The 27,415-nt window shown below is 40.6% G+C and overlaps 1 protein-coding gene across 1 annotated transcript; it reads right to left on the bottom strand.

The window, feature by feature from the left end:
- Positions 1-8,962: 8,962 nt before the first annotated feature.
- On the bottom strand, positions 8,963-26,920 carry LOC149065190 (uncharacterized). Its single transcript, XM_089254407.1, has 2 exons — positions 26,787-26,920; positions 8,963-10,676 (listed from the first exon to the last, which is right to left on the bottom strand). Exon 2 carries the CDS (start codon positions 10,674-10,676, stop codon positions 9,234-9,236), a length of 1,443 nt encoding a protein of 480 aa, XP_089110533.1. The 5' UTR covers positions 26,787-26,920; the 3' UTR covers positions 8,963-9,233.
- Positions 26,921-27,415: the final 495 nt, after the last annotated feature.

The raw sequence follows: 27,415 nt of genomic DNA, 5'->3' as shown, positions 1-27,415 counted from the left end.
CATGATGCTCTTAAGACGATCCTGCCTGTCAGCCCCACCCTTGTGGGGGCATCATGGAATTCCAGTACTTGATTACTTTACTTCTATTAATTTACATTAATTAAACAAAAATAGCAATAAAAAATTCGAAAAATGATCAAAGTTATCAAATTGCAACGTATATTTGATAAAGAGATGATGAAGCGCTTTAAAAGTATGACAAAAATTTATGCCTGTTCAATATGGTTCGAGCCACGATGAAGTGTCAGCAGGTGGACCACGCGCTAATTATTATTAATAATTTATGAATTTTTTAAAATTAATTTAAATGCCATTCCCTCTCAATGGATCGTGTTCGATTACGATCTACACCAGCGGTTCCCAACCATTTTTGACTCGCGGATCAGTACATAATTTTTCCATCGGAGCTCTATTTGACTCGAGGAGCCTTTTCTGTATGTAATTTTTATGGCGGAACTCCGTAGGCCTCTTTTTTTATTTATCTGTCAAATTTGCATATTTATTTCCCTTGAGTCGCCGCGGAGCCCCAAGGGCTCGCGGAGCACCGGTTGGGAACCGATGGGTCGCAATGAGAATTCCCTAGAGAAATTTTGAGTTCTTACCTTTCAAATAGCATTGAAATCAACAGAAATTGATTATAATAACATATAAAAAGTATTTTTTTTTTTTAATTAAAACGAACAAACAGCAAATTACAATATACAGTCAAACCTCGTTAGTGCGTCACCCGGTTAACACGTCATTCCGCTTACCGGGTCACTTTTTGGAAGTCCCAATTGTCCTCAGGCAGGAACTGGCACAGCTATGGCTTACTCCGTTTAACGAGTCACTTCGCTTATTAAGTCATATTTTTGCTTTCCAAAGAGTGACTCATTAACGAGGTTTGACTGTACAAACATATGTTACACGACACAAAAAACACACACACACATATAATACATACACTATGTAGCCCCAAGGGACTATGAAGTCCTTCCAGCAGGCCTATACGATTTTAATTACATGATTTTGTCCCTCAGCAACAGCTCTTTCCTTCATTAGATGTATTTTAATATATAATTAATATGCATTGGTGCAATAGTTTATTTCAAAGTACTGCATTGATATCTGTGTTTTTGATCATAATAAAGACATTGTAATCTGTACTTTTATTAGTATTTGTGTAATTACTAGAGTAGATGAAGTTCATTATTTTCGGTGCGGTGTAACAAAAACTTTTTTGAAATGATGTTTTGTTACTTTTAAGCACTTGATAGATATTTTTATATCTATTCGAGGTTCTATTTTCATTTTTTACTAACCATTCTTCGTTTTTGATGATAAATTTATAAATTCTGTACACGTAGTTCTGTCTCAGTGTCATGAATGAATGAACGCCAGGGTCTCTGCCACCGAACTTATCCCGTTGCCGAGATCTCTTCCAGCCCAGCTTCGTGGCAGAGTCTGGAACAAAGTGAGTGTGTAGCTAGTGTTGTGTATGATATTTCAATGCTGCCATCTATACTTCAAATTGTGAGTGAAGTGTAATGATTGAATATTTGTAACGTTGTAGGACTGTTGCTCTCTGTGGCGAGACTTTAACTGGGAGATCGGCTCGCATTTGCTCCTTGAAGTTGGGAACCACAGAAAACCAACTTCAGCCGACCACCACTGTGGGGTTCGAACCCGGATCCTCGAATCGCGAGTCCGTCACTATATCCACTAGACGACCACAGCGGCAACTGTCTCAGTGTTAATATGTGGCACTTATGTTTTTGTTTTCTATTGGAACATTTATTAATTCTCTTAATTTATTGTAAAGATTGTCTAGATTGCGTATGTTTTCATAATATGCTCCTCCCCAGACATATATTCCGTAATTTATATTTGAATAAACCCACGCATAGAAGATATCTTTCAAGAAGTTATTATCAACTATGTATTTAAGTTTATAAATGACTCCCGAATACATTGAGTTTTTTTATCATTTTTTCACTATGTATGTTCCATTTTAGGTTATCTTGTATAATTATTCCTAAGTATTCATAATTGCACACTCTACCTATTTCTTCACAATTGCATACTGATATAGTTTGAGATTGGCAGTGAGTGTGTAATTTTACGTGAATTTCTGTACTGTCAGTTATATTTCTTGTTTTCGTGCACATAAATTTAGTTTTTTGTGTATTTATTTTTAATTTGTGTTTAATTAGCCGGTGATTTATTTTTGTTAGTTTGGTTAAAAGAACAGAGAAGGACCTATCTGTTTCTGTATCCTCAACATATAAAACTGTGTCATCTGCAAAAGATATAATGTTGCCATTTAGATTTAGTTTACTCAGTTCATTTATGTAAATTAAAAATAGTATCGGCCCTAAGACCGAGCCCTGTGGGACGCCTTTTTTTAACTTCTTGAAAATTGCTAATTTTTTTTCTCTATTATGACAGCTTGTCGTCTAGTGTAGTAGTATGATTTAAACCATTCTAAGATACTTCCTCTTATACCGGCTGAATATAATTTCTCTGTTAGAATGTTTAGGTCCACATAATCAAATGCTCGTTTTAGGTCCAAAAAAACTATTATTGAATATTTATTTTTATTTATTCCATTGTTTATCAAGTCCGTTAATTTTAGAATTGCCATTTCTGTATTTTTGTTTTCTTGGAATCCATATTGATTGGCTGAAAATTTTTTTGATGATTCAGGAAATTGAGCAGTTGGTATTTCATACACTTTTCTAGAATTTTTGAAAAAATCGGGAGAATTGAGATAGATTTATAGTTGTTAGTATCATTTTCCTTTCGAATTTTTTTTTTTCGTCTGGGGGGGGGGAGGAGATGCAAGATCCCCCTATGCCCCCTCCCGCGCATGTTTCTGATCACACCAATATGCGTTAGGAGGTGGTGCTGACGAAATTTTGCTGACGTGGGGGTCAAAAATGGCTAGAAATTTGCCGACGTAATACTTGAACGGCCGCTTATTCATCATGTATAAATTTTGTGAAATTAACTAAAATGCGATTCCCTCACAATATATCGTGTTTGATTGATTACGATCCCAACTATCAACGCGTTCCTCAAATAACGAAAAAATGAATGTAATAAAATGAGAGTTCTTTTTTCTGAACAATTTTTTCCCTTTCAAGATTTATGTTCGTAAGTCGAAAAGTTATAAGTTGGGGTGCGACTGCATAAAATGTTTTTTGGAGGGGCCGCAAAATTCCTAAGCCCGCGCCCTGGGTCTGAAAGCCGTTGCGTTTTCGAGCTTATTGTTTTGTTTTTTTTTTTCAAAAAATTTAATTTTTTTCTATTATTGTATTGCTCTGTTGTGTAACAATGTTTTCTGTTTATTTGCTACATTCTGTTGATAACATGTTATGAAAGAGGTTTATATTTAGGGAGAATGGGTGATAAAAGAGATAGGCTATAGCTGTGTAATACGATGTTTTAATAATGACAGCCTTCCGACGAATTATTGCGTAAAGCTTTCTGTGCGGATTTGCAAGATAAGCTGGAGGTGGATGGTTTCGCGAACTGACTCGTGTTTACAGATGAAGCCACCTTTCACTTATGTGGCAAAGTTAACCGCGCCATAATTTACGAATTTGGGGCACGGAAAATCCACATGGAACAATGTCCCATCAGCATGCTTCTCCAAAGGTGAACGCTTTCTGCGCCGTAATCAACAGTTGTGGTTTTGGTCCCTTTTTCTTCATGGAAAAATCGATTATTGGTTATTCCGTCAGTCAGAGGAAGCGATTCCCGGCTTCATTCTGCAGCAAGATGGTGCTCCACATTGGCATAACAGCGTACGCAACGTAATATCTCAACGATCGTCTACCCCAGCGGTTCCCAACCGGGGGTACGCGAAAAGAAAATGGTAATGGCGGCCATCCATCTAAAAAAAGAACAAAATAAAAAAAATTTTAAAAAGAAACTTTAAAAGTAGGTAGAGGTTTTTTTACTGATATTGTCACAGTTGCAATATATATATTGACCTTTCCCCATCAATGAAATCTTCTATAACAGAGGGGATGCGTCCGCTGGAAGGTTCGGCCTTCCCTCCTCCCAACTGCGCTCAACCTATGATCGGAATTCGTAAACTCCTTCCTCTCGGCTCACTTTTCTTCGGCGTTTTAGATTTGATTATTGACTCATGCCAGGCTGTGCATAAAAGTGAAGAACTAATTCGTGTTGTGTTTGACTTTTGTTGTGGGCGTTTGTATTGAGGCGTGTGCGTGTTAATACCACAATTTTCTACGTCAACTTTTATACCAAGCACCTACTACTCACGTGATTTGCGTTATGGATCAGTAGCTAAAAACTAGATCTGTGCGGAAGCGGACTGAAACACCAAAATGAAATACCTTGCATCTGTAAACGTGAAAACATATTTTGAATCTTTCAAAAGGTGTGCTGCCAAAACTACCGAAACAACCTACTACATCAGCTGTTGTATTGCAAGACGAGGAAAAAAATCCCACTATTGGTGAAAAGATGCTGTCAGATGCATGTTTGCAGAGGAAAGTGCTCTTATAATGAGTTTAATACCTTTGCCCCAAATATTTTTCTCCCATCCAAGTCGACGAAAGTACCGACGTTGCGCAATATTCTGTGATGCTTGTAATTGTTAAGTAATTGAAAGAGAAAAGTAAATTTTTTTTATTTGTCTCCCATCGAAGGGGTCGTAAAGACGTATTTGAAGCAATTAATCATTACTTCCTTAAAAAAAGAATTCAATGGTCAAAATGCATTGTCTCACAACAGGTGGAGGAAAATCCACGGAAAGTTGCTACTCAGGCCGTCGTACACGCGTGGCAGAAGTCGCTCCCAAAATGAAATGGACTCACTGCACAGACAGATCCCTGCATCGAAACCGTTGCCTCCAAATTTGCGAAACGTTCTCGATGAAACGGTCAAGGTTGTCAACTTTGTCAAGGTGAATCCTACCAACTACAGGTTGTTTAAATTGTCGTGTGAAGACATGGACATCCTTCACAACACTTTGCTTTTGCACACCGGAGTTAGGTGGGGTTAAGTCCTGACGTTGCTGTTCGAACTTCGGAACGAGGTAGCCCTTTTTTTAGGAAGTGTTTGAAACACTTCACGATTTCTTGTCACAAGCTGGGCTAAATTTAACAGTCGGCCACTTGGAAGGATTAAAATCCTCGTTTGAAAAATATTTTTCAGAGCCGAAAATTGGTGATCGGTGGATATCTAATCCTTTCAAAGAAGAGTATTTTGAACCGGCTTCATTGTTGATTGCAGAAAAGGAGAAATTGTTTTATACTTGCATAAAAAATATAGAAGCGAATTGAACGCGCTCCGGATTTGAGTTTGTATTCATCCTCTTTTGAGCTTAATTTTTCAAAACTTTTTAATTCAATACAGTCCTAAGCATCACATTAATTTTTTCCCCAATCTTTGTGTTAATTTGTTTAATTTATTTCAACATGTACCTTGTTTTGAAGTTTTTCGAAAACTGTAATGGTCGATACAGATTGCGGGGGGGGGGGGGAAAGTCTGGAGGATTCGGGGTTGGGGGTATGCGGAAGGTAACCGAGCCAGCTGGGGGTACGCGGACTAAAAAAGGTTGGGAACCACTGCTCTACCCCATCGCTGGATTGGCCGTGCTGGGTCAAATGATATGTCACTGCTTTCTTAGCCGCCGAGATCCTCAGATCTAAGGGGGACTTTCACACGGAGCAGATGCGGGTCCGGAAGAAGTTTTAGCAATTGGAATGGACACGAAGCCTTTCACAGACGAGCCGAAATTCGCCCGCACCTACGAAATGTTCATGCGGGACCGGACGTCGTCCGCATGTGTCAAAACCTAAGTGCGGGCTCCGCATCCGCACATACAAGTTTTGACAATTGGGTTATTCGGAGCTATTTACATGATGCGGTTGCGGAGCGAATTCATCCGCATCTTTGGCTACTTTTTAAAGATGATTTTGCACGGAATGTTTTTACATAATTATGTGCTATAAATACACCCTTAAAAACACCATGGGGGTCCCTGTTCATCAAATATGATGTACCCACATACGTCTATTCCTCTGTTTCCTTCGGAGAGAGATATAGCAACTTTAACTGCCTTTTGACCATACTTTACAATTTTATACAATAAAACTTGTCAACGGCCACTGACGGGACCAAAATTATAAGCCGTTCTGTTCATTACGAATATTTAATTGACTAAATAGTTTAATAACTTTTAAATTTAATTTAAAAATTTTAATTTTTTCTTTTTAAATATTAGAAATTATTTAAAAAAAGTTTTTTAAACTTAAAAAAAAAAATACTTTTTGAAACAACGTTATCCACGTACGGTGTTCACTCACCACAGGATTGAGACGTTTGAAGGCCCCCAGCACTTGAATTTTGGTGCCCCCCCCCCAAACCTACAAGTATATTTTACTCGATATTGAGTCTCTAAACTAAAAAAAAAAAGTGAAATTTTATATTTCAGAAGTGACTATTCTAACTTTTTAAATCTAAGGATGGGATTTCACTCTAAAAGGTTTATGAAAGTTATTTTATAAAACTTGAAAAAAGCAACCAATAAATTTATCGATTGCATTCGAGCAAATGCAACCGATCAACTTATTGGTTGCATTTTTAAAAGAATTATTATAAAATTTTTATAGTGTAATCTGTGCTATTAAGGCCGGGGGTCACACTATAAAGTTTTATAAAAGATCTTTTATAAAAGTTCTTTCACGTTTCTCACACGATAACAGATCTTTTTCACGTTTTATCAAAGAGCTTCTACACAACTTTTATAGTGTAATCCCGGCCCCTAAGGCTGGTATTAATCTACTTTATAATATAAAATCACAAACTCGAAAAGGGCCTGTTTCTAAGCAACCGAAATTAGTGACGATTTTATGTTACGGAAATGGGTGACGTTTTTGAGTGACAGAAATCTGTTACGTTTTTGTGTTACGGAAGTCGGTTACGATTTTGGGTCAAGTATTCATTTAACTCTAGCACATATCAGGACCCATTTGACCCATCGGGACCATATTATGTGCATGTACCGAGAGGCTCCCACATCCTACAGCAGGGTTCTTAGGCTGGAATTTAGATGGCGAGCCCCCAAACCAGCTTTTCAGGGGCCCTCTGTGGTTCATTTATAGTGTGAAAAATCAAAAAGTGATAAGAATCGTTGTGGCCCCTGTCAGCCCTGCCCTTGTGGGGGGGGGTCATGCCGAGAGGTATGTATATGTACAATATACATATAACAGCAGTGCTCCCAACACACAGGGTCGGGGTACCCGGGGGGGGGATTGCACGTATACCTTCATGGGGAAGTTAAAAGTTTTCATTTCCAGGATCCCTTGATCGATCTCATTGTTTAATTGCTGCTTTAACGATGAAAAATTTGCGATAGCGGAAGCACAAGATATATCCAGTCTGGGGGGGGGGGCATAAAATTTGCGAATTCGGTCACGGGTAGTTGTGTGGGTGAACCTGGATTTTATTCGATGGTGAAATGAATATAAATGAAAATTTTTCATGGCACTCGCACAGGGCGATGACCGACAAGCTTTCATTATCGGGGGCCCCATGTTTACAGGTTTCATTTCGGGGCCCTGGATGAACCCGATTCTTTTTTGTTGTTTAACATTGTAGAATTTGCAACAGCAAGATAAATCCAGTCTGGATTCCCGCTAAAAATCTGCGTATTGTGTCCCCGCTACTGGATGTGGGCCCCTGAATTTTATTCGTTGTAGAGTTGATAAAACTGAAAAATTTTCGTGGCCCCTCACAGGGGGTTGTCCGACAAGCTTCCAGGTCAGGGCTCCATGGAAATGTTGACAGGTTCTAATTCGGGGCCCCTGGATGCATCTCATTGATTCTTGTTGTTTAACATTGTAAAATTTGCAACACATCGGTAGCCCGAGATATATCCAGTGTGGGGCCCCCCTAAAATTCAGCGAATTGAATCTGGGGACCCCCCATGGGGAAGTTTTCTAGGGGTACTTGATGAATCTCATTTGTTTTTTGTTGCTTTATTATTATTTTTATTAAAATTCGCTACTTCAGTAAGCTGGTGCTTTCACATGTCCCTTTCCATAGCACGCTGATGAAGTGGGACAAAATAAACAAGATTTGTTGTGAAGAGAAGTGGATGGGGGGGGGGCCCTAGTTACCCTATAAAACTTTGATTAAAAATTCTTTTATAAAACTTGAAAAATGTAACCAATAAACACATCTGTTACATTCGAGCGAACTTTAACGGGATATTCTATCATGATTGTGGCGGGAACTGGAATACCGCATAGGCATTTGCCATGTCACCGCAGGTGCACACATAGAATATCTATAGAAACTTGGATAACTTTAGTTTCACGGTAAATTTGAATTGTCAAAATAAATTAATTACAGAGTTCACAGGTATGCTTTATTTTTCGCCCATTCAATATGAATCACCACGTATTTTAGGTGGTGGTGTAATCAATCAATATCTCGTACCTCATTTTCATCATTTTTTTCATCATTACTTCACTTAGATTATCACTAGAGATACGTGAATTTTGCAAAAACAAAATCGTCGCAAAAAATAAATTCAAAATCAAAAATTTCGCAATTATTCGTAAAAAATGCAGATAAAAAAAAAATTTGCATTCATTTGTAATAAGAATTCCAAATGAAAAATTTAACATTTGTTCACAAAAAAGAAATAGTTCAAATCAAGAGTTTCACGTTAAAAAGAAACCGGCCGTATTACTGGAAAGTAGAAGAGTTGATCCACTTTGCCCAAGAATATTTAGAAGACACCAACGAATAAGGCAAATACACAAAAAATAATAAAAGTCCTAATGCATTTCAACACCAACGGGTGCCGTCTTCAGAGGAAAAATTTAACCACTAGTTTCGCTGACCGAGTTTCCCTGAATACCAAATCTTCACGCTCTGTTGCTCAGCGGAAGAAGTACGTCTGTTCACGAGTCTTCATTCTGACCACGACGTTTGAAGTGAACAGACGTACTTCTTCCGCTGAGCAACCGAGCGTGAAGATTTGGTATTCAACCCAAATGGGAAACTCGGTCAGCGAAACTAGTGGTTAAATTTTTCCTCTGAAGACGGCACCCATTGGTGTTGAAATGCATTAGGACTTTTATTATTTTTTGTGTATTTGCCTTATTCGTTGGTGTCTTCTAAATATTACTGGAAAGTGTTGAAGTACAATAGTTAGTTGAAACCTAAGTTCATGACTTGGATGTGTGTTTTTACGAGGTACATCCTCATTTCAAGGAATTCCCGAACTTCATAACTTGCTCACGATTTGTAAAAATGTTCCATTTTTCAAAGTCTTGTTCCATCCGAATCGCTAGTTTATTCAGATTTTTGCACTTGCGTATTAATACCTTGAGGAGACTCAGATCGGCACAATTCGCCTTGATCACCAACTCTTCGAGTTTAGGAGACGGATTATCGTGTAAAAAAATTCGGAACACACTGGTGGCATCGTATCTTGTTAAGAAATCGAGATGCAGCAAGGTGCTCTTCCACTTGCCCACTGCCTGTTCCACGGCCTTTAAACGAATATCCCTCTCTTCGAGCTGCATGTTGAGGAATCTGACTTTATCTGATGGGATCTTCGAGACGTCGCTGAGAATCAAATTATCATTCCGATCTAATTCTAACTGCTCCAAATTTGTACAGTCCTTTAGTAAACTGCACACGTCCAATCCATAGAATCGGCAACCCACAGCTTTGAAGACAGTCAAATTTTTCAACCCAAAAGAATCATTTCCGCCAGTGAGAACAAGCCTGCAATAATGTAATTCCAGTTTTTGTAATCGGGGACATCCGCTCACAATTTTATGAATCGGAAACCTTGCTTCAGCCAAATACAGATTCCACCATTCAAATACTTCAAGTGATGGGCATTTAGCAACGACTTCTGCAATGAAACGCTCCCTGTCCTCTATTCTACAAAAATTCAAGTTCAGAGTCTTCGGTTTCATTCTACATATGGTCACGATGGGGCTTAGTTCTTCAAGAGTAATTGGTCCAACTCTGACATGGCCCACCCTAGTCACATGGTCTAGATTCAGACATTGTTTGGCCAAAATCGTCATCGTATTCGCGTTGGATTTTTTTGAAATTTTAAGAGCATCAAGTCCACAGATATTTGAGAGCACTGCCAATAGATGATGGGGGTCCATTGAAACTCTTTCAGGATAGTAGTGATCTGCTACTTTGAGGCTCCTGGTGTGACGGAGAAGTCCTCTCTTGCTAAGAGACCGCGTGTAGTTCCAATCTGGCACGTGGATGCTTCTCCAGAGCGAAGGCGTCGACGAAAGTTTCCACCAGGCTTTGCATACTGGTACGACATTAATTAAGAATGCCACATGTCCCTCAGACCTCATGTAGTACGAGAAAATCTTTACCAGCAACTCTGCACACAAATCTTCGATTGTCGAGGCCAGGGGCGTTGGAAGGGTTTGAAACCTGTGGGTGCTCGAACCTGTCATACAAATTTCTGTGGGTTCTTGAGCACCCTTGGCTATGACGCCACTGGTTGAAGTCATTGATGAATAAGAAATTTTCATGACCCCGTATCGCAAATAAAGTGCCTTGGAATATCCTTTGCAGAGTTGCCAGATAATTAAAAATTTTGGAGCCAAAAACATCTTCAAAAGTAGCCAAAATGTATGAAGCATTTGAACTTGTGATGCCATCTAGAAAATAACCATACAAACATGTAATTATAATTAGTGATCCAGATAACAAACACACACACACATTGTACACATATACGTACATTGTCCCTAACGATAACAAATCTTAAGGTGTATAATAATTAGTTGGCCGTTTTTAATTTGTTAATTAATGCTATATTAGTTAATATCCGTGTAAATATTGTATAATTAATGAAGCTATATTTTTTCAAAGGTTTCGACAGCTGACTTGTGTAGAGATGAATTCAAGAAGGAAAATTCGACTGTTTCTTAAGCTAGGTTTTCCTAGGACCGGGTTTTTTTGAAACGCGTGAACTGAATATATATATAGGACCATTTTGCGACGGCAGAAACGTGTAACTTTATCCCGCTAGACATTTGTTTTCCAGCGCATCATCTGCTCTGTCATCTGCATATTTTTACTATTTTACACAGTAAAAGAGGGAGACAGAAAGGAAGAGTAAGAAAACAAGTGAAGAGAAGATCGGCGCAAGACGCATTTGACTCACCCAGAAGCAGTCGTCAATCGCGACCGACGTAAAGCACTGGCGTGAGGCCTGTTGCGATCTGTAGGAAAACAGTCATACCACTTTTCCTCTTGGTAAGTGGATGGCGTGTCGCGCTGGGCGATTCACGTTGCACAGGAAAATCCAACTAAGGATAAGAGCAAATTGAGTCGCGTGCAGCGTTCGCGGGACCTGAGTGCGATGACGTCCACACGCCCCACGCGTAGCGAGGGGATGCGCATGTTGGAACGCGTTCCCAGAGCATGAGCGTTTTACAAATACAACGCCACAACAGGCAAATTGCCCAACGTGGTGGCTGACTTAAGAACATCATGGATCCCCAAGCCATTTTTTTTTGGAGGCCCTACCTACTACACCCCCCTTCAACCCCCCCCCCCCGCGGAACCCCCCCAACGAATCGGTACATGCGGGAGTGTACGTGTAGTGCAACCTGACGTAAAGTTTGTTTCTGTGTAATGCTTGTTATGTGTAGTGCTGTCATCTGCCCCCAGTTTTTCTAACTATGAGTGAAGTGTTATGGTTGAATGATTTACCGTTGTAGGACTGTTGCTCTCTGTGGCGAGACTTTTTAACGGGGAGATCGGCTCGCATTTGCGTCTTGAAGTTGGGAACCACAGAAAACCAACTTCAGCCGACCACAAAGGAAGGGAACTATTTCGGGCGTCTGGAACCTTGTCATTTGGTAGGCTCCCGGAGCCTGGATATTAGTCTGGATATGGAGCCTGCTATTGGTCATTAAAGTTGACATTAATGAAGACATAACATTAATTAAAATATAAAGTAAGGGAAATGCGCTGAAAAATATACAACCTCTGACAATAAAGTTCGGTGAATAGTCTTGTAACATTAACGTAGATGAAATGTTAACGAAAGTTACGTTACTGTCCTTCGAAATAGTCACCTCCCATTACTATGCACCGCTGAGATCTCCTATACATGTCCTGGAAACTTTGCAAGAAGTCTTCTTTTGGGATGGAGTTCAAAAGCCTCGTCACGTTTCATTGGATGTCAGGAGTATCGTCAAATCTCTTTCCTTTCAAAGCGAGTTTGAGTCGTGGGAATAGGAAGAAGTCTGGAGGATTGAGATCTGGCGAGTATGGTGGATGTTCAATTTGCACCATCCCCTTTTTTGCCAGGAACTGTTTGACGATATTGGCTGCGTGAGGACGAGCATTGTCGTGAACAAGAAACCATGAACCTTGTTACGCGTACTGAGGTCGTACCCTGCGTAGACGTTTCATGAAACGGGTCAAAATTTCAATGTACCTTGCAGCATTCATCGTCGTTCCCTCAGGTAGAAATTCCTTGTGGATAATGCTTTAGCTATCAAAAAAGGCGATTAGCATCGTTTTGATGCGTGATTTTTCTGCTCTGACCTTTTTCCGACGAGGTGATGCAGGAGAACTCCATTCCATGCTTTGCCGTTTCGTTTCAGGGTCGTACCTGAGACACCAGGACTCATCCTCAGTGATCTTTTGTTCGTTCATTTTCCTGTTCTCAGTTAAGAACCAACGCACTAAACAAGCACTTTGTAAAACAAGTGTTTCACGGCAGGGGCGTAGCCAGAAATTTCGTTCGGGGGGGGGGACCACTTTCATTTTGGGGGGGGGGGAAACCAAAGTGACAGAACAATGGATCTGGCCATCTTTTTCCCTTTTTTCGGTCATTTTCTCACATTTCGGGGGGGGGGCAGACCCCCAAGTCCCCCCCTCGCTACGCCCTTGTTTCACGGAACACAAACGACGCTCAACTGAACAACGGTGGCGGCAGATGGTTACCACCTGCCGCTACGCATGTGCAGCATTTTGCTTCGCCAATGTTGCCAGATCGGTCGTTCTGACTTCATTCACCGAACTTTATTGTCAGAGGTTGTACATTAAAATACCGTATATAAAAACGTGAACACAAAGAAATAATAAAATATTATGATTGATGACAATTCGAAATTAGAGAATTAAAAAACTATTGAAAATTCAGATGTTTTTGATGAATTATTCCTTAAAAAAAAAACTAAAAATGTACATAAATTAATGAAAACTTTACATAAATTAATCGGAATGGAAAATAGATCAAAATTAACGTAAATTTAGAAGGGATAAAAATTTTGATGGAAATACTCAGGGTTTATGAAAATTATTGAAAATATATAGAATTTAAGAAAATTCAAAATTTAGAATGAATCACACAATAAACTTAATTAAAGATTATTATATAATTAACAGAAATTGGAATGAATTAATATTCAGAAATTAATGGAGTTTTTCAGGAATTCATTTCCGATACTAATCCCATAATGAATGAAAATTTAGAACTTGTGAAAAGTTAAAACTAATGAAACGATTGATCACAATTTAAAATTAATAAATAATTCCATAACTGCTGGAAATTCATATTTAATGGAAAACTAGATTAATGAAACACCGGAATTAGTGAAATTAATAATTAAATTTCAGATTCAATGAAAAATTATTCCTCTATCGATCGATAAAATATCATAAATAATGAATATTCGGAATTAAAGCCTAATTCAGAAATTTAATGGGAAATATTTCGTCGGCTAGGGGGCCGTTCAAGTATTACGTAAGCAAATTTTTAGCCATTTCTGACCCCCACCCCTTGTCAGCAAAATTCCGTCATCAGCTCTGCCCCTCTGAATCCTAACGCATATTGGTGGGATCAGAGACGTAACAGGGGGAAGTAGCATGGGGTGGGTGGGGGGGGGGGGCTCGTGCCCCCTCCCACGATCACAACTTTATTTTTTTTTAAATTGAAATTTCGGAAGGAAAAACCTTCATATGTTATTATAACCAATTTCTGTTAATTTCAATGTTTTATTTGAAGGCTTTTTTTCTTTTTTTTTTCAAGCCGAGCACAACTCAGGTCTATCGCCACGGGCAATTTACTACCAAGTGAGTTGCGCCGGAAGTGTAAGTATGTGTACCTAACAGTCTGAGTGCGTATATAGTGTTGTGTATGATTTTTTAGTGCTGCCATCTATATCTCAGAAGTGGAGTGAGTGAAGTGTAATGACTGAATATTTGTATTGTTTGTAGGACTGTTGCTCTCTGTGGCGAGACTTTTTAACGGGGAGATCGGCTCGCATTTGCGCCTTGGAGTTGGGAACCACAGAAAACAAACTTCAGCCGACCACTACTGTGGTGACGGTGGGGCTTCAGCCCGGTTCGCGAGTCCGTCACTATGACCATTCGACCACCACAGTGGCGTTATTTGAAGGCTATGTGAACGCAAAAAATTTTTCTTTAATAAATTCATTGTGACCCACCCTCTAAGCCATTCAATGATAAATCGCATAAAGGCGTTGTGATAAAATCGCAAATATGGTCCCGGTGGGTTATCTGATGCTGCCAGCCCTCCTCAAACCTAATTTTGTAAAAAAAATGAACTAAGCGGCACGTCTACAGATCGCTTAAGTGTCCCGCGGTACAGTTCCAGAACATTTAAGCGGCCCGTGGCACATTTTCAGATACGAACAATGATCACATCAACACTTAAATGACCCGGGACACTGTTCCAGAACACTTAAGCGATCCGTGACACATTTAGAGATCCCTTGAATGACATGTGACGTAGTTTTAGAGAACTTAAGTGGCCCCCAGTGTGGTTCTACATCACTCATGTTACCCGCGGCACATTCTCAGATTATTTAAGTGATCCGCGGCTCGTAATTGCGTATCACTTGAGTGATGCGTGGCACAGTTCCAGAGCACTTAAGCGGCCCGGACACATTCCCAGATCACTTGAATCCGCGAAAATTTTAGAGATCACTAAAGTGGCTCTGTAGGGCACTTATCAATAGGGGGGGGATGTCACTTCAAGTGCCCACAAACTATCGAAAGGTTTTTCTCGTTTTTGGCGCACCGAGTAAGATGCTGTTAAAAATATTTCATATTTTCATAGAGGGTGGTTGATGACGTAAGCAAAATCCAAACCCCCCCCCCGTCATCGATGATGACGTAATACTTAAACGGCCCCCTATTAAAAAAACAAAAGTGGATTTTTTTCCCCCTCTAAAAATTAATAAAAATTATGGATGCATAAAAATTAATGAAAATTCAGAATTAATGACAATCTATAAAATTTGGAATCACGAAATTATTGAAAATTCTGTGTATCGTGTATCAATGAAAATCCCGAAATTGATGAATCCCAAATTGAATTCTGAAATTAAAAATAACTCCATAATGAATGAAAATTTAGAGCTAATGAAGAGTCTAAACCGGTGTTTCCCAAAGTGGGCAATATCACCCCCTGGTGGGCGATGGAATGGTCCAAGGGGGCGATAGAACCTACTGATTTAACATAGGATCCTATGGGTTTACTCGAGTTGGGGGGCGATGAGAGGAAAACATTTCTGATGAAGGGGGCGATGGAACAAAAAGTTTTGGAGACTATGGTCTAAACCTTGGAATCTATATAAAATTGATTTTCTGTCTGTCTGTGTGTGTTCTCTATACAAATCTACAATTTTAGATCGATCGCCGCCAAATTTTGCATATGTACCAAATGAGACCCGACTTGAACGATAGGCTACTTTGAAATTTCGTCAGCCCAGGGCAAATGCCCCAAATGGGCAAAAAACTGCCCGGCAACAATGGTTTTTGGGCCTCAACAATCACTTTCCGAACGTTTACTTTGGTTACCGTGGTTCCCTAGCGATGCGTTTCAGACGCGTATATGCCTTTACAACGGTTTGTCACTTCTTTAATCCTGTTAGTATATGTATGATAGTGTATGCCTTTATAATGGTTTGCCACATTTTCAATATACTCTCAGTAATGAGGCTTTTTGAATAGACGTCATAATCATCATCAGCATCGCTTTGAGAGTCAGGAAAAGGGTGATCCTCATAGAAATCAGTGCTAAAATTGTCGATTTTACTGTAGAAATGCGGAAATTAGTGGGATTTTCCGCCCCATCAATAATTTTAAAAATTGTATTGAATTCTCGATTTTTGAAATATTCAGTTCGCTTAGAGATATACGAAGCCCAGGAGATTAAATATGAAGTAATTAGCCAAACCTATACTTTTGAGTTGGATATTCGAGCAATATCATTGATTTCATTTATATCTTCTCAAGTATGAAAATTAACGCCTCCATATTGTCTCTTTTGATATTTATTTGCATAAATTCATGTGGGTTAGGATATTTTAAAATTAGTTATGAGCCCGTGAAAAGTGCATCGAAAAAATTCCACAGCTTTAACTAAGGATTTTTGGAAGCTGGAACAGACAGATGGATAACTTGAAGTTCAGGGGGGGGGGGAGGAGGGAGGGATCGAAATACCTAGCGCCCCTTAAAAAAAAGAAAAATATATATTCATTTCTACGTTTCTGTGTAAATCTAGATTTGTTTATTTCATGAATCGCGCAGGTCGCCATATTGGTTAACTTGGACACGGTTTGTATGTCTCTCAAGAAAAAAAAGAGGGAGATATCACGTGATCCAAAAAAGCCTCATTGAAGAAAACCCGGGCAGCGCCGGGTATTATAGCTAGTGAATAATAATATTGAATAAAAACTCAAGAAATAAAATAATTCAGGAATTGAAGAAATAATTGATAACACCGTGGTTATAACGAGTGCGCGTGGACACGCGCTTAGCGTAGTGTCACCTCGTGTCTCAATTTGCGCTGTCCTTCTGATTTCCGTTGGCCGCAAAACAGAGTGCTGCCCTGCTTCGTGTCGCGAACGCTACACGCGGCTCAATTTGCGCTTTGCCTTAATCAAATCTGTCATACAGCCAGGGCCGCCTTAAGAGCATCATGGCCCCCGGGCCAAATGGTTTTTCTGAGGCCCTAGCTGATAACTTCTCGAAACATTCAACTACTTGTTTTTCTGAGGCCCCCTCTTCTCTTGAGGCCTCCGGGCCATGTCCGGGTGGGAGCAGGCGTTAAGACGGCACTGCATACAGCAAATAAACGTCTAGTGTCACGCGACTTCAAGAGATTCGGAAAGGCGCGTGACGTCACTGCAGCCGTACACCAAATAAGCATCCGGCTCCACATATGTATCCTATATGTATAAAAAGAGTGGACATTTTAAAATGGGATAAATTTTGGGACACGAACAAAAAAATAGTTGCCCAGAAGAAAAACACATTTTCCAAAATTTTATTGTCAGTTTTATTCATCTATTTTTATTTATTTACTTATTCAATATTGGTTGGCCGAGGCCTATATGAGGCGGACACCGTTTACCGCCAAATGAAGAACATCTTTGGTTTGGTTTTGAGACTGGAACCAAACCTAAACTCTCCCCCACCTCTTGACGAAGATCTTTCTTATATTTTATATCACTCGCTGACTCACAGAGAAGCATGTTAAGTTTGATTCTTAGTTGTGTCTTGGTCATTTGTGCTAAAATGTTTAATAAATTTGTGTTATGTGTACGCCAAGGCTTCAGCATAGGCGTAAAGTCATTGAAAATGTTGGGGGGGGGGGGGGTGGCTCAGGTCCTATACAACAAAACCTCATTTACACGACGCGCCGTATAAACGAGATTTCAATCATGCCGCCGAAACAGCGGGTCAAAGCGTCGTATAAATGCAAAAATCGTATAACTGAAACCTTATCGAAAATGAAACCTCCCCTTCCGTGAAAATAACCCTACAGAAATCTCGAAATCAAAAATTAAAAACTATTGTAATTTAAAATCATACATATTTCATAAAATTAAAATCAAGAAAAATTTCATTACTCAAAACACCGTGCTAAGATTGACATGCATTACTGTTTCTTAAATCTCAAACACTCTTATGATGTTTTTGATCAGTTTTGAATAAAGATTTGAAAATAGGCAGTTCGTTCGAAATTACCCAGTTTTGATAAAGATTTAAAATAAAAAAAATGCTTTATGTTTAAAAGCTTGTTGTTGTTGTTCTGTTTTTCTATATAAAAGCAAAAAGTCAACGAAGCATTGAGCTCAGCTCTTTTGAAAAAAAATCAAGTTTTTTCAAGAACAACAGTAAATGCGGGTAAAATGGTTTTTCCGCATTTAACGCTGTTCTTCCTAAAGTTTCCTCCGAGTTTTGAATTTGAATATCTCTGTAAATATTACACTAAGAAAACATGGAATTTGTTTTTGGCATCAGGAGAGACAGAGCAACAACTTTCTAATTGGAAGCCGCTGTGGTGGTCGAGTGGTTATAGTGCTGGACTCGTGATGCGAGGATCCGGGTTCGAACCCCACAGTGGTGGTCGGCTGAAGTTGGTTTTCTGTGGTTCCCAACTTCAAGGCGCAAATGCGAGCCGATCTCCCCGTTAAAAAGTCTCGCCACAGAGAGCAACAGTCCTACAACGGTAAATCATTCAACCATAACACTTCACTCATAGTTAGAAAAACTGGTGGCAGATGACAGCACTACACATAACAAGCATTACACAGAAACAAACTTTACGTCAGGTTGCACTACACGTACACGCACATTCCCGCATGTACCGATTCGTTGGGGGGTTCCGCGGGGGGAGGGGGGTGCATGTGTGGTGTAGTAGTAGTAGGTAGGGCCTCCAAAAAATGGCTCGGGGATCCATGATGTTCTTAAGTCAGCCACCTCGTTGGGCAATTTGCCTGTTGTGGCGTCGTATTTGTATAAGTTATAGGACAGGGGATAGTACAAAAATTCAGATTTTTTTTCATTTTGTGACACACTGTATTTTAACTCTCAAAACTGGTACAGGGTAATTTTTGAACGCCTTTCGAGCATTTTTCGAATTAGAATCGTTCCTCTACGATGGATGGTTGATGAGATAAAGGCCGTATTAGCACTTACAGGACACCCTGTATATAGATAATACTGAATTCTGATGTTACTTACAATAACTATGAATTCTTTCGAAAATACTACAGTAAATGGAAATGAAACACCTTTTAAGTGAGACAATATACTAGGGAAACAACGTAACTATACCCAAAATGAGAAGCGAGCAACAGCTAGACGCGTTTCGGAACTGTATGAAGTTCCTTCTTTCAGTAGCAAAGAAAAATTAAAAGATAAACACTCCTTATAGCGAGAGTTACACGCTGTTCAAGACAAGAGTCGCAAAATGATGTTTATCCTAAATATTTATATTTTTCTTTTTGCTACTGAAGGAACTTTATACAGTTCCAAAACGCGTCTATCTGTTGTTCGCTTCTCATTTTGGGTATAGTTGCGTTGCTTCCCTAGTACATAGCTGCCAAGTCTCCCGAATTTTAGCTTCATCGCTCGACCTCCCAAAAAGTTCTTAAATCTCCCGAATTTTTAAGAAAATCACAAAAAATCCCTGATTGACCCTAAAAATTCCCTACTTCATTAAAAAAATCCCCGCTTATGGAAACAATCCCTAAGAAATTTCTTATGGGGCATGAAGCCTCTTTTTTTCCCCTTTCGAAATGACATCACATGTCGTAAATGGGGAAATTCCCTTTTTAAGAAAGTTTTACAAACCCTCTGATGATAACAAGAAAGTTGTTTGTGGTATCGTGCAGGGAAATGGCTTAGCAGCCAATAGTCCTGGATAATAATTGAAGATTATAGTGACGCGCATATGGCCAAAATTTCTTTTTTTTTTGAAGTAATTAATGTGCGTGCGATACAACAAAACATGAATACTGATAAGCAATAACATATTTAATCAACTTTAAAGATATTTATTCCCCGATGAATTTCATCAAGCGTTCCATAAAAGGGCCACCCTTTTTTTTTTTGTACAAGTTGTGTTACGGACATGAACATCGGTCATGGAAAGACTGCCATCATCACATTCATGTGAAATGGAAAAAAAAACATCAAGCAAGTGTCACAAAAAGTCGGTGTTCTTCAAAAATTGACGGTGTTTTCCTTCATCTTCCGATGATTTTGGGGTCATTCGCGCAGAATTTTTGTTCACAGCGTTTGTGATTGAACACAATATGTATATTTTAGATCACTATTGAAGTTTTGTCCTCCAATTTCACTTGTTTTTTGCGTAGGGATTTTATTCCCAATGGTTTAACTTCCATGTGTGTAAAATACCTATTTTAATTTGACTTCAGTTTTTGAGTAGGAATTTTATTCCCTACGCTTCAACTTTTGTTTGGAAAATCCCTATTTTATTTGGAAAAATCCCTGTTGTATTTATTAGGGGAGTGGTTTAAGCATAAAATACGGGTTTGCGCGAAAATCTCCCGAATTTTCATTTTCAAAAGTTGGCAGCTATGCCCTAGTATATTACTACAATAAAATAAATTTTCGACAATTATTTACAATGATACTTAATTCTAATGTTTCTTATACAATCCCCAAAGCAAAATATGCCGAAATCTGCGACGTACGCGCAGAAGAATTAGTGCTACTGCAGAACAATCTAGAAGAGTTTTAAGGAAAAATGTAGAAAATTTTAGCAGGGCCGCAACTAGTGGAGAGCAGTGGGGTCGGGTACCGCTAGCGCTGGACTAGAGGGTGCGCCAATTTCACCCTTTAACCTCTCCTTCAACATTAAAAAGGGGGCGTAAAAGTGCCTGTGCTTGTCCCGGCCGACAATGCATCTAGTTGCGGCCCTGTATGAAACTGTCGCAGCAAGATCGTAAGTGCAGTGTTTTTCTGTCAGATTTTAGCAACACCTTTCAAAGTTGAGAAATACCTCAGGTATGCGTGATCATATATATTATGTTTTCAGGGGTGCGTTAGCCCAGGTCGATAAGATACTCGCCTAAAGTGCCAAAGGATGTTTAGAGGTGTCACGAGTTCGATACCCGGTTCATCCTTGTCAGGAAACTTTCCTGACACGGGTACAACAAAAATGGTGACAGGACAGCAGAAAAAATTGCTACCACAGGGAGTCCCCCATCGAGGGGTTAGCGCACCAACCTCTCGATGAGTATAAAAAACAAGCCTGCCGTTCGAAATCGGCAATAAATTGTAGGCCCCGGTATAATTAGCCCTCGTGTGAAGAAAATGACCGTGGTGCGACAAAAATGATCAAATGATATTCTGTTTTGAACATTGTCCGGTAACTCAGTGGTTCTCCGAATTTTGTTACCAGCGGCCCAGTCTTGCCCAATTCATGGTTCATCTGCGGCTCCCCAGAATAGTTTGGTAGATATTTTTACTTATAAAACAACCAATTCAAAAAATAAATAAGCATACAAATCAATATCTCCAGCTTGTCGCGACGCCCCTGACCAAGGACGGAACTGGAGGGGCGGGGGGGGGGACAGAGGGGACAACTGCCCCGGGCGGAAAAATTTAAGGGGTGGAAAATTTCAGGTGGCAACAAAGAACATTATTTAAACATTATCGAATTTTAAAATGGTGGGGGCGGCAAAAATCCTAGTTACAGCCTTGCCCCTGACAAAATAGCTACGCCCCATGAGCCACGGCGCACACTTTGAGGTAACACTGCCGTAACTCATAGTTGTTGTTCCACTCGTTTTCATCTCAGCAGAACATAGTTTAGGGGGAGGGTAAGACAAAAATTGATGGCAGAAATTCACGTAAAAAAAAATTCATGCACTCTTTAAAAGCACTTGAAAATGATTATAATGTTTTCAAGGACTGCTACGATTTCTTAAGGACTTTTAAAGACTTGAAAATGAACTTTTTCCCAAGGATTTTCTAGGGGGATACGAACTCTGTCCCTATATGCCAAAGCTTGACAAATCCCAGACTCCAGGCCATCATGGCGAATAGAAAATCGATATTGGCACCAAACATTCTATGCGTGTGATTGCTAGATTGGAAAATCACAGGATGACAAAAAGAATTTCCTATTCGACATGAGAAAAGGAGGTGGGTAACACTCCAGTTTCCCAAACTTTTTGTTCCATCCCCCACCTTCTGAAAAAAATTCTCATCGCCCCCCAAGGGGTGATATTCCCCACTTTGGGAAACACTGATCTAACTGATAATAATACATTCGTAATAATAACTTCAATAATAATATTCTGTTCCCATTCTTCTAATCACTATCACCGAATAAATATTACCCCAACTACTCGAGTTGTCTGAGCAATAATTTCATGCTCGGCTCTCTTTCCATAGTTCCACCTTCCGTAGTTTTGTAATTTTCGAACTCCGGATAATCCAGCCTCGGATAATCGAGGTCCTACTGTACTTTGCATTTCGATAACAATTCTTGTTCCAAACAATGTTTGTCATAAAAGCTTTTGGCCTCAAGAATATCTGTATAAGCCTTTAACGTACTCGCGAAATGCCCCCAAAATTAGAGAAACTGTTAAATCAGCTATAGTACTTACCACCGTCAAACCGAAAGATACCCAGGCCACATCGCCATATGGCAATATCGGCTCATTGTCCGCACGGACTGGATACCTCTGGCAATTTATTCATAAAAAAAGCATGCATTACAAAATATACATTACAATCATAACAACTATATATAGTACTATACCAAGAAATACTGTCCAATATACTGTCTGATCATAGCCCACTAAACAATTAATGTTTAGTGGGACTAGACTGAATGACTAATGTTTAGTGGGACTAGACTGAATGTCTAGTCGGCCGTGGTCTGATACAAGTTGAGCCTTGATGAAGGATACAACGACCGGCCTAAGCATAGATGGCGGCAGCCCCGTTTCCAGAAATTTCGTTTGGAGGGGGACCGAAGTGGTAGAACAATATATGGATAGGCCATCTTCTCCCCTCTAATTCAGACATTTTGTCCCATTTCGGGGGACACCCCCCCCCCCCCGTCCTTGAAGGATGGTATTAATGACAAAATTTCAAGAAAGTTCTCGCGCCTCCTCAGGGAAACATTTCCAATACATCTGGCTGCCCAATCGTGTGCGTGTTTGTGTTCTTCACACAAATTGGCGCATGGCTTATATATATATATCTGTGTGTGTGTGTGTATACTCCTCCTTGCTCCGGGCAACACCTTCTGGAGCAATCTTTTCCTTTAGAAGGTGTTGCTCCGGGGCAGTTGTAGAGACGTCATGCTACTGCAGTACAGACTACTTCAATAATATGACATGAACGTCGCTCTCCACTTGTTAATACAAGATATACAGAAGACTGGATGTTGTGAAGATATTTATTATTTGAGATGTTAATTGTTTTAAGGAAGGGAAAAACTCATCTCTGCCTCTACCGGGAGTCGAACCCGGGTCCCTCGATTGTCCCCCCAATCCTTTTTGTTCTTTTTTCCTTCTTAAAAAAATTAACATCTCAAATAATAAAATATCTTCACAACATCCAGTCTTCTGTATATCTTGTACTTCAATAATCAAAGCGCCGCTGAAAGGACGCCGTAAATGACCTCCCCAGGGGGGATATACTGTACACACAATGAGGAAGGAGATTGTACAGGAAGCGATATATAAAAAAATAAAGGAGAAAACTGTTCAACAGAATCGTCGAATCCCCCCTTCACTTGTTAACTGGTCGACGAGGCTATCGTTATAATACAGGTATCTGCCACAGCCATAGTACAGAGCGTTCAAGAGGATTCATTATTCATTGATGACATTTTCTTCTGTCGCAGTCGATCTACAATCAGCAAAGAAAAAAAAAATTCGATATTTTTTGTGATGGCCCTTCGCTGATGCCCTAAAAGCATGTGCTTTGTTTTCCTCAAAATGGTTAAATCCCGCCTGTTGCGACCCAACGGCTCAAGGGCGTAGCCAGCGGGGGGGACTTGGGGGTCTGGCCCCCCCCCGAAATGTGAGAAAATGACCGAAAAAAGGGAAAAAGATGGCGAAATCTATTGTTCTGTCACTTTGGTTCCCCCCCCCCCGAAATGAAAGTGGTCCCCCCCCCCCGAACGAAATTTCTGGCTACGCACCTGCAACGGCTTTTCTTTGATCACAACGCACGATAGCCGTTGTCCAAGCGCTTTGCCTTGTTCTATCTACCCGGGAAAGCTGGTTGTCTGGAATAAACTACTATATGTTCATACAGGCCCGTAACTAGGCTGAGGCAATCGAGGCATTGCCCTGGGGCCCCGAGAAGGCACGCTACGACCCTGTGTTCATAGAAGAAAAAGGTCACGTTAAACATGGAAAGATAATCTACCAATACATAATTTAAAAAAAAAAAAATTAATTTTCAATTTAAAATCTTATATAAGGATGACAGCGGGAGAGGCTTGACAAAGTACAATAAACACCTAGTTGCAACGTCAACACTAATTAACGTCATCAAGCATACATTACACCAGGGGGTTCTCAACCGGTGCTCCGCGGAGCCGCAACGGCTCCGTGGCGACTCGAGGAAAATAATATAAATCAGTAAATTTTATAAATAAATAACAGAGGCCTACAGGTTCTCTCTGCCATAAAAATTATCATCACTTAAATAACTTGAGAACAGTGCCGCAACTAGGTAGCAGGCCGGTTTCGTGCCCCGGGCGCTAGAACCGAGGGGGCGCAAATTTCATTCTGAAACCTCTGCTTCAACATTACAAGGTGGCGTCAAAACGCGCGCTTGCTCCGGGTGTAAGGACAAGAGGATATTGGGGGGGGAGTGTCTGGTTTCCCCCCCCCCCCCCGAAAAGTGAGAAAATGATCGGAGAAAGATGGCCAAAATCTATTGTTCTATCACTTTGGTTCCCTCGAACGAAATTTCTGGCTACGCCCCTGCCCGGGTGACCAAGCATATAGTTGCGGCCCTGTCTGGGAATGTGCCGCGGGTAACTTCGAGTGATGTAGAACCGCACTGGGGCCGCTTAAGTGCTCTAAAACTATGCCAGATGTCACTCAAGGGATCTATAAATGTGCCACGGGCCGCTTATATGTTCTGGAATTGTATATCACTAGTCACTTAAGCGATCTGTAAATGTGCCGCTTAGTTCATTTTTACAAAATTAGGTTTGAGGAGGGCAGGCCGCATCAGATAACCCCCAGGGCCATATTTGGTCCAAGGGCATTTATGCGATTTATTATATGCTTAGAGGGTGGGTCGAAATGAATTTATTAAAGATAAATTTTGAGAGTTCTTCAAATAGCACTGAAATTTACAGAAATTATCATAATATATATATATATATATATATAAAGGTACTTTCTTCCGAAATTTCAATTTAAAAATTTTTTTTGAATTAAAAAAATAAATTTTTGATCGTCTGGGGGCGGGGCCCCCCCGTGTACGTCTCTAATCCCACTAATATCCGTTAGGATTCAGAGTGGCGCAGCTGACGAGGGGGGGGGGAGGGGGTCAAAAATGGCTAAAATTTTGCAAACGAAAAAATTGAACGGCACCTTACTTGTTTTTTTTGGTTTTGTGTTAAACCGGGTTATCCTAGGATCAGGTTTTTTGCGCCGCGCGATAACTGAATTTGACTATTTCGCGTCGGCGGAAACGTGTTACATAATCACGCTACGCGTTTGTAGCTTGGCTCATCAACTATTCTGTCGTCCTATGCTCTGGTTCATATTGAAGGGAAAAAAAACAAATGAAAAGGGAGGATCGGCAAAACGCGCAGCGCATTTGACCCCTCCAGAAGCAGTCCACCAATCACGCCCGACGTAAAGCGATGTCGTGAGCCGCGTTGCTCTCTGTAGGAAAAGTACTGCTTTTCTTATTAAGCCGGGTTTTTTGCGCCAACCGAATTAGACTATTTCGCGCCGGCAGAAACGTGTTACATAATCACGCTACGCGTTTGTGTTTTCCTAGCGTGGCGCATCAGATCTGGGCGGCTACATTATAGTAAATGGCCTTGGCATCATCTACTCTGTCGTCTGCATGATCAGGTTTGAAGGGAAGGGAAAGAAAACACAAGAGTGAAGAGAACATCGGCAAAACGCGCGGCGCACGACGCATTTGCTTCCTCCAGAAGCAGTCGACCAATCACGCCCGACTTAAAGCACTGTCGTGAAGATTATTGTGCTCTGTAGGAAAACAGTCATGCTGTCTTTCTTATTAGTGAGTGGGCGGCGTTTCGCGCAGGGCGAATCACGTTGCGCGCGGCGGCACAGGAAACCTGCTTCTAGGAAAACCCGGCTTTTAGTGGGTGAACGGTGTGTCGCGCTGGGTGAATCACGTTGCGCGGCGCAGGAAACTTGCTCCTAGGAAAACCCTGCTTTTAGTGGGTGGACAGCGTGTCGCGCTGGGCGAATCACGTTGCGCGCGGCACAGGAAACCTGCTCCTAGGAAAATCCGGCTTTTAGTGGGGGGACGGCGTGTCGCGCAGGGCGAATCACGTTGCGCGCGGCACAGGAAACCTGCTCCTAGGAAAATCCGGCTTTTAGTGGGTGAACGGTGTGTCGCGCTGGGTGAATCACGTTGCGCGCGGCGGCACAGGAAACCTGCTTCTAGGAAAACCCGGCTTTTAGTGGGTGAACGGTGTGTCGCGCTGGGTGAATCACGTTGCGCGCGGCACAGGAAACCTGCTCCTAGGAAAATCCGGCTTTTAGTGGGTGAACGGTGTGTCGCGCTGGGTGAATCACGTTGCGCGGCACAGGAAACCTGCTCCTAGGAGAAAACCGGGCTTTAACATCAAGACGCTAAATAAGTATGTTGAAGATATGAGAATTTAATGTGGGGGACATGTTTGATAGTCATTTTGAAAATCACAATAGAGCATCTCATTGTTTAAACGTAATAGTTTAGAAAATTTCCCTGTGCGTAGCTTACTTACTTACCTCTTTCTCAGCAATTTGACGAAAACAAAAATCCGGATGAATTTAAAGGGAAAAAAGAAAGGAACTCACAAATAACTACAGCACACAAAGGTACAAAAAATACAATGATGGCAACGCGCGTACTGTAGCACTTGTTGATAGTGATGATGACTTGTCAACAAATCTCACTGGTTCATCTCTCTTGTACCCAACGATACTCTGGGACCAAAGAGTTCCCCCCCCCCCGTAAATTCGATGAAGCTATGATGACCATACGTCCCGTTTTTTCTTAGAGGAGAAATAGATTATTATTATTATATTTCTCCTCTGTAGAATAATCACTTAGAACTGCTAATTAGAACACTTAATAAACACAAGAACATGGACAGTTATACAACACAACGGGCGACATTACTATCACGACACGTCGACTACCTTGAAATCACAAACAATCTTCTTGGAGATGAAGCCCGTGCTGCCATCTGTCGGTCACTTTTTCAGTTAGTAATATTCACATTCCTTCCTAAAGAAAACAATCAGTTAACCAACCGGTTTGGAGGATGTCTGACACCCAGCCGGGCACGGCCCGGGGGCCTCAAGAGAAAAGGGGGCCACACAAAAATGGGATCTGGTTGAGATTTTCGAAAATT

Source organism: Pholcus phalangioides, unplaced genomic scaffold (genome assembly GCF_987345545.1).
Source record: "Pholcus phalangioides strain wild (caught in Gottingen) unplaced genomic scaffold, Ppha-v1.0 ptg000041l_1, whole genome shotgun sequence".
NCBI classification, from domain to species: Eukaryota; Metazoa; Arthropoda; class Arachnida; order Araneae; family Pholcidae; genus Pholcus; species Pholcus phalangioides.
Note: the sequence above shows the minus strand (reverse complement) of the source record. Positions and strands in the feature narration are given on the sequence as shown.

Coding starts and splice junctions, on each gene's coding strand:
- LOC149065190 (XM_089254407.1), bottom strand. CDS start 10,676: ATGGCATCACAAGTTCAAATGCTTCATACATTTTGGCTACTTTTGAAG.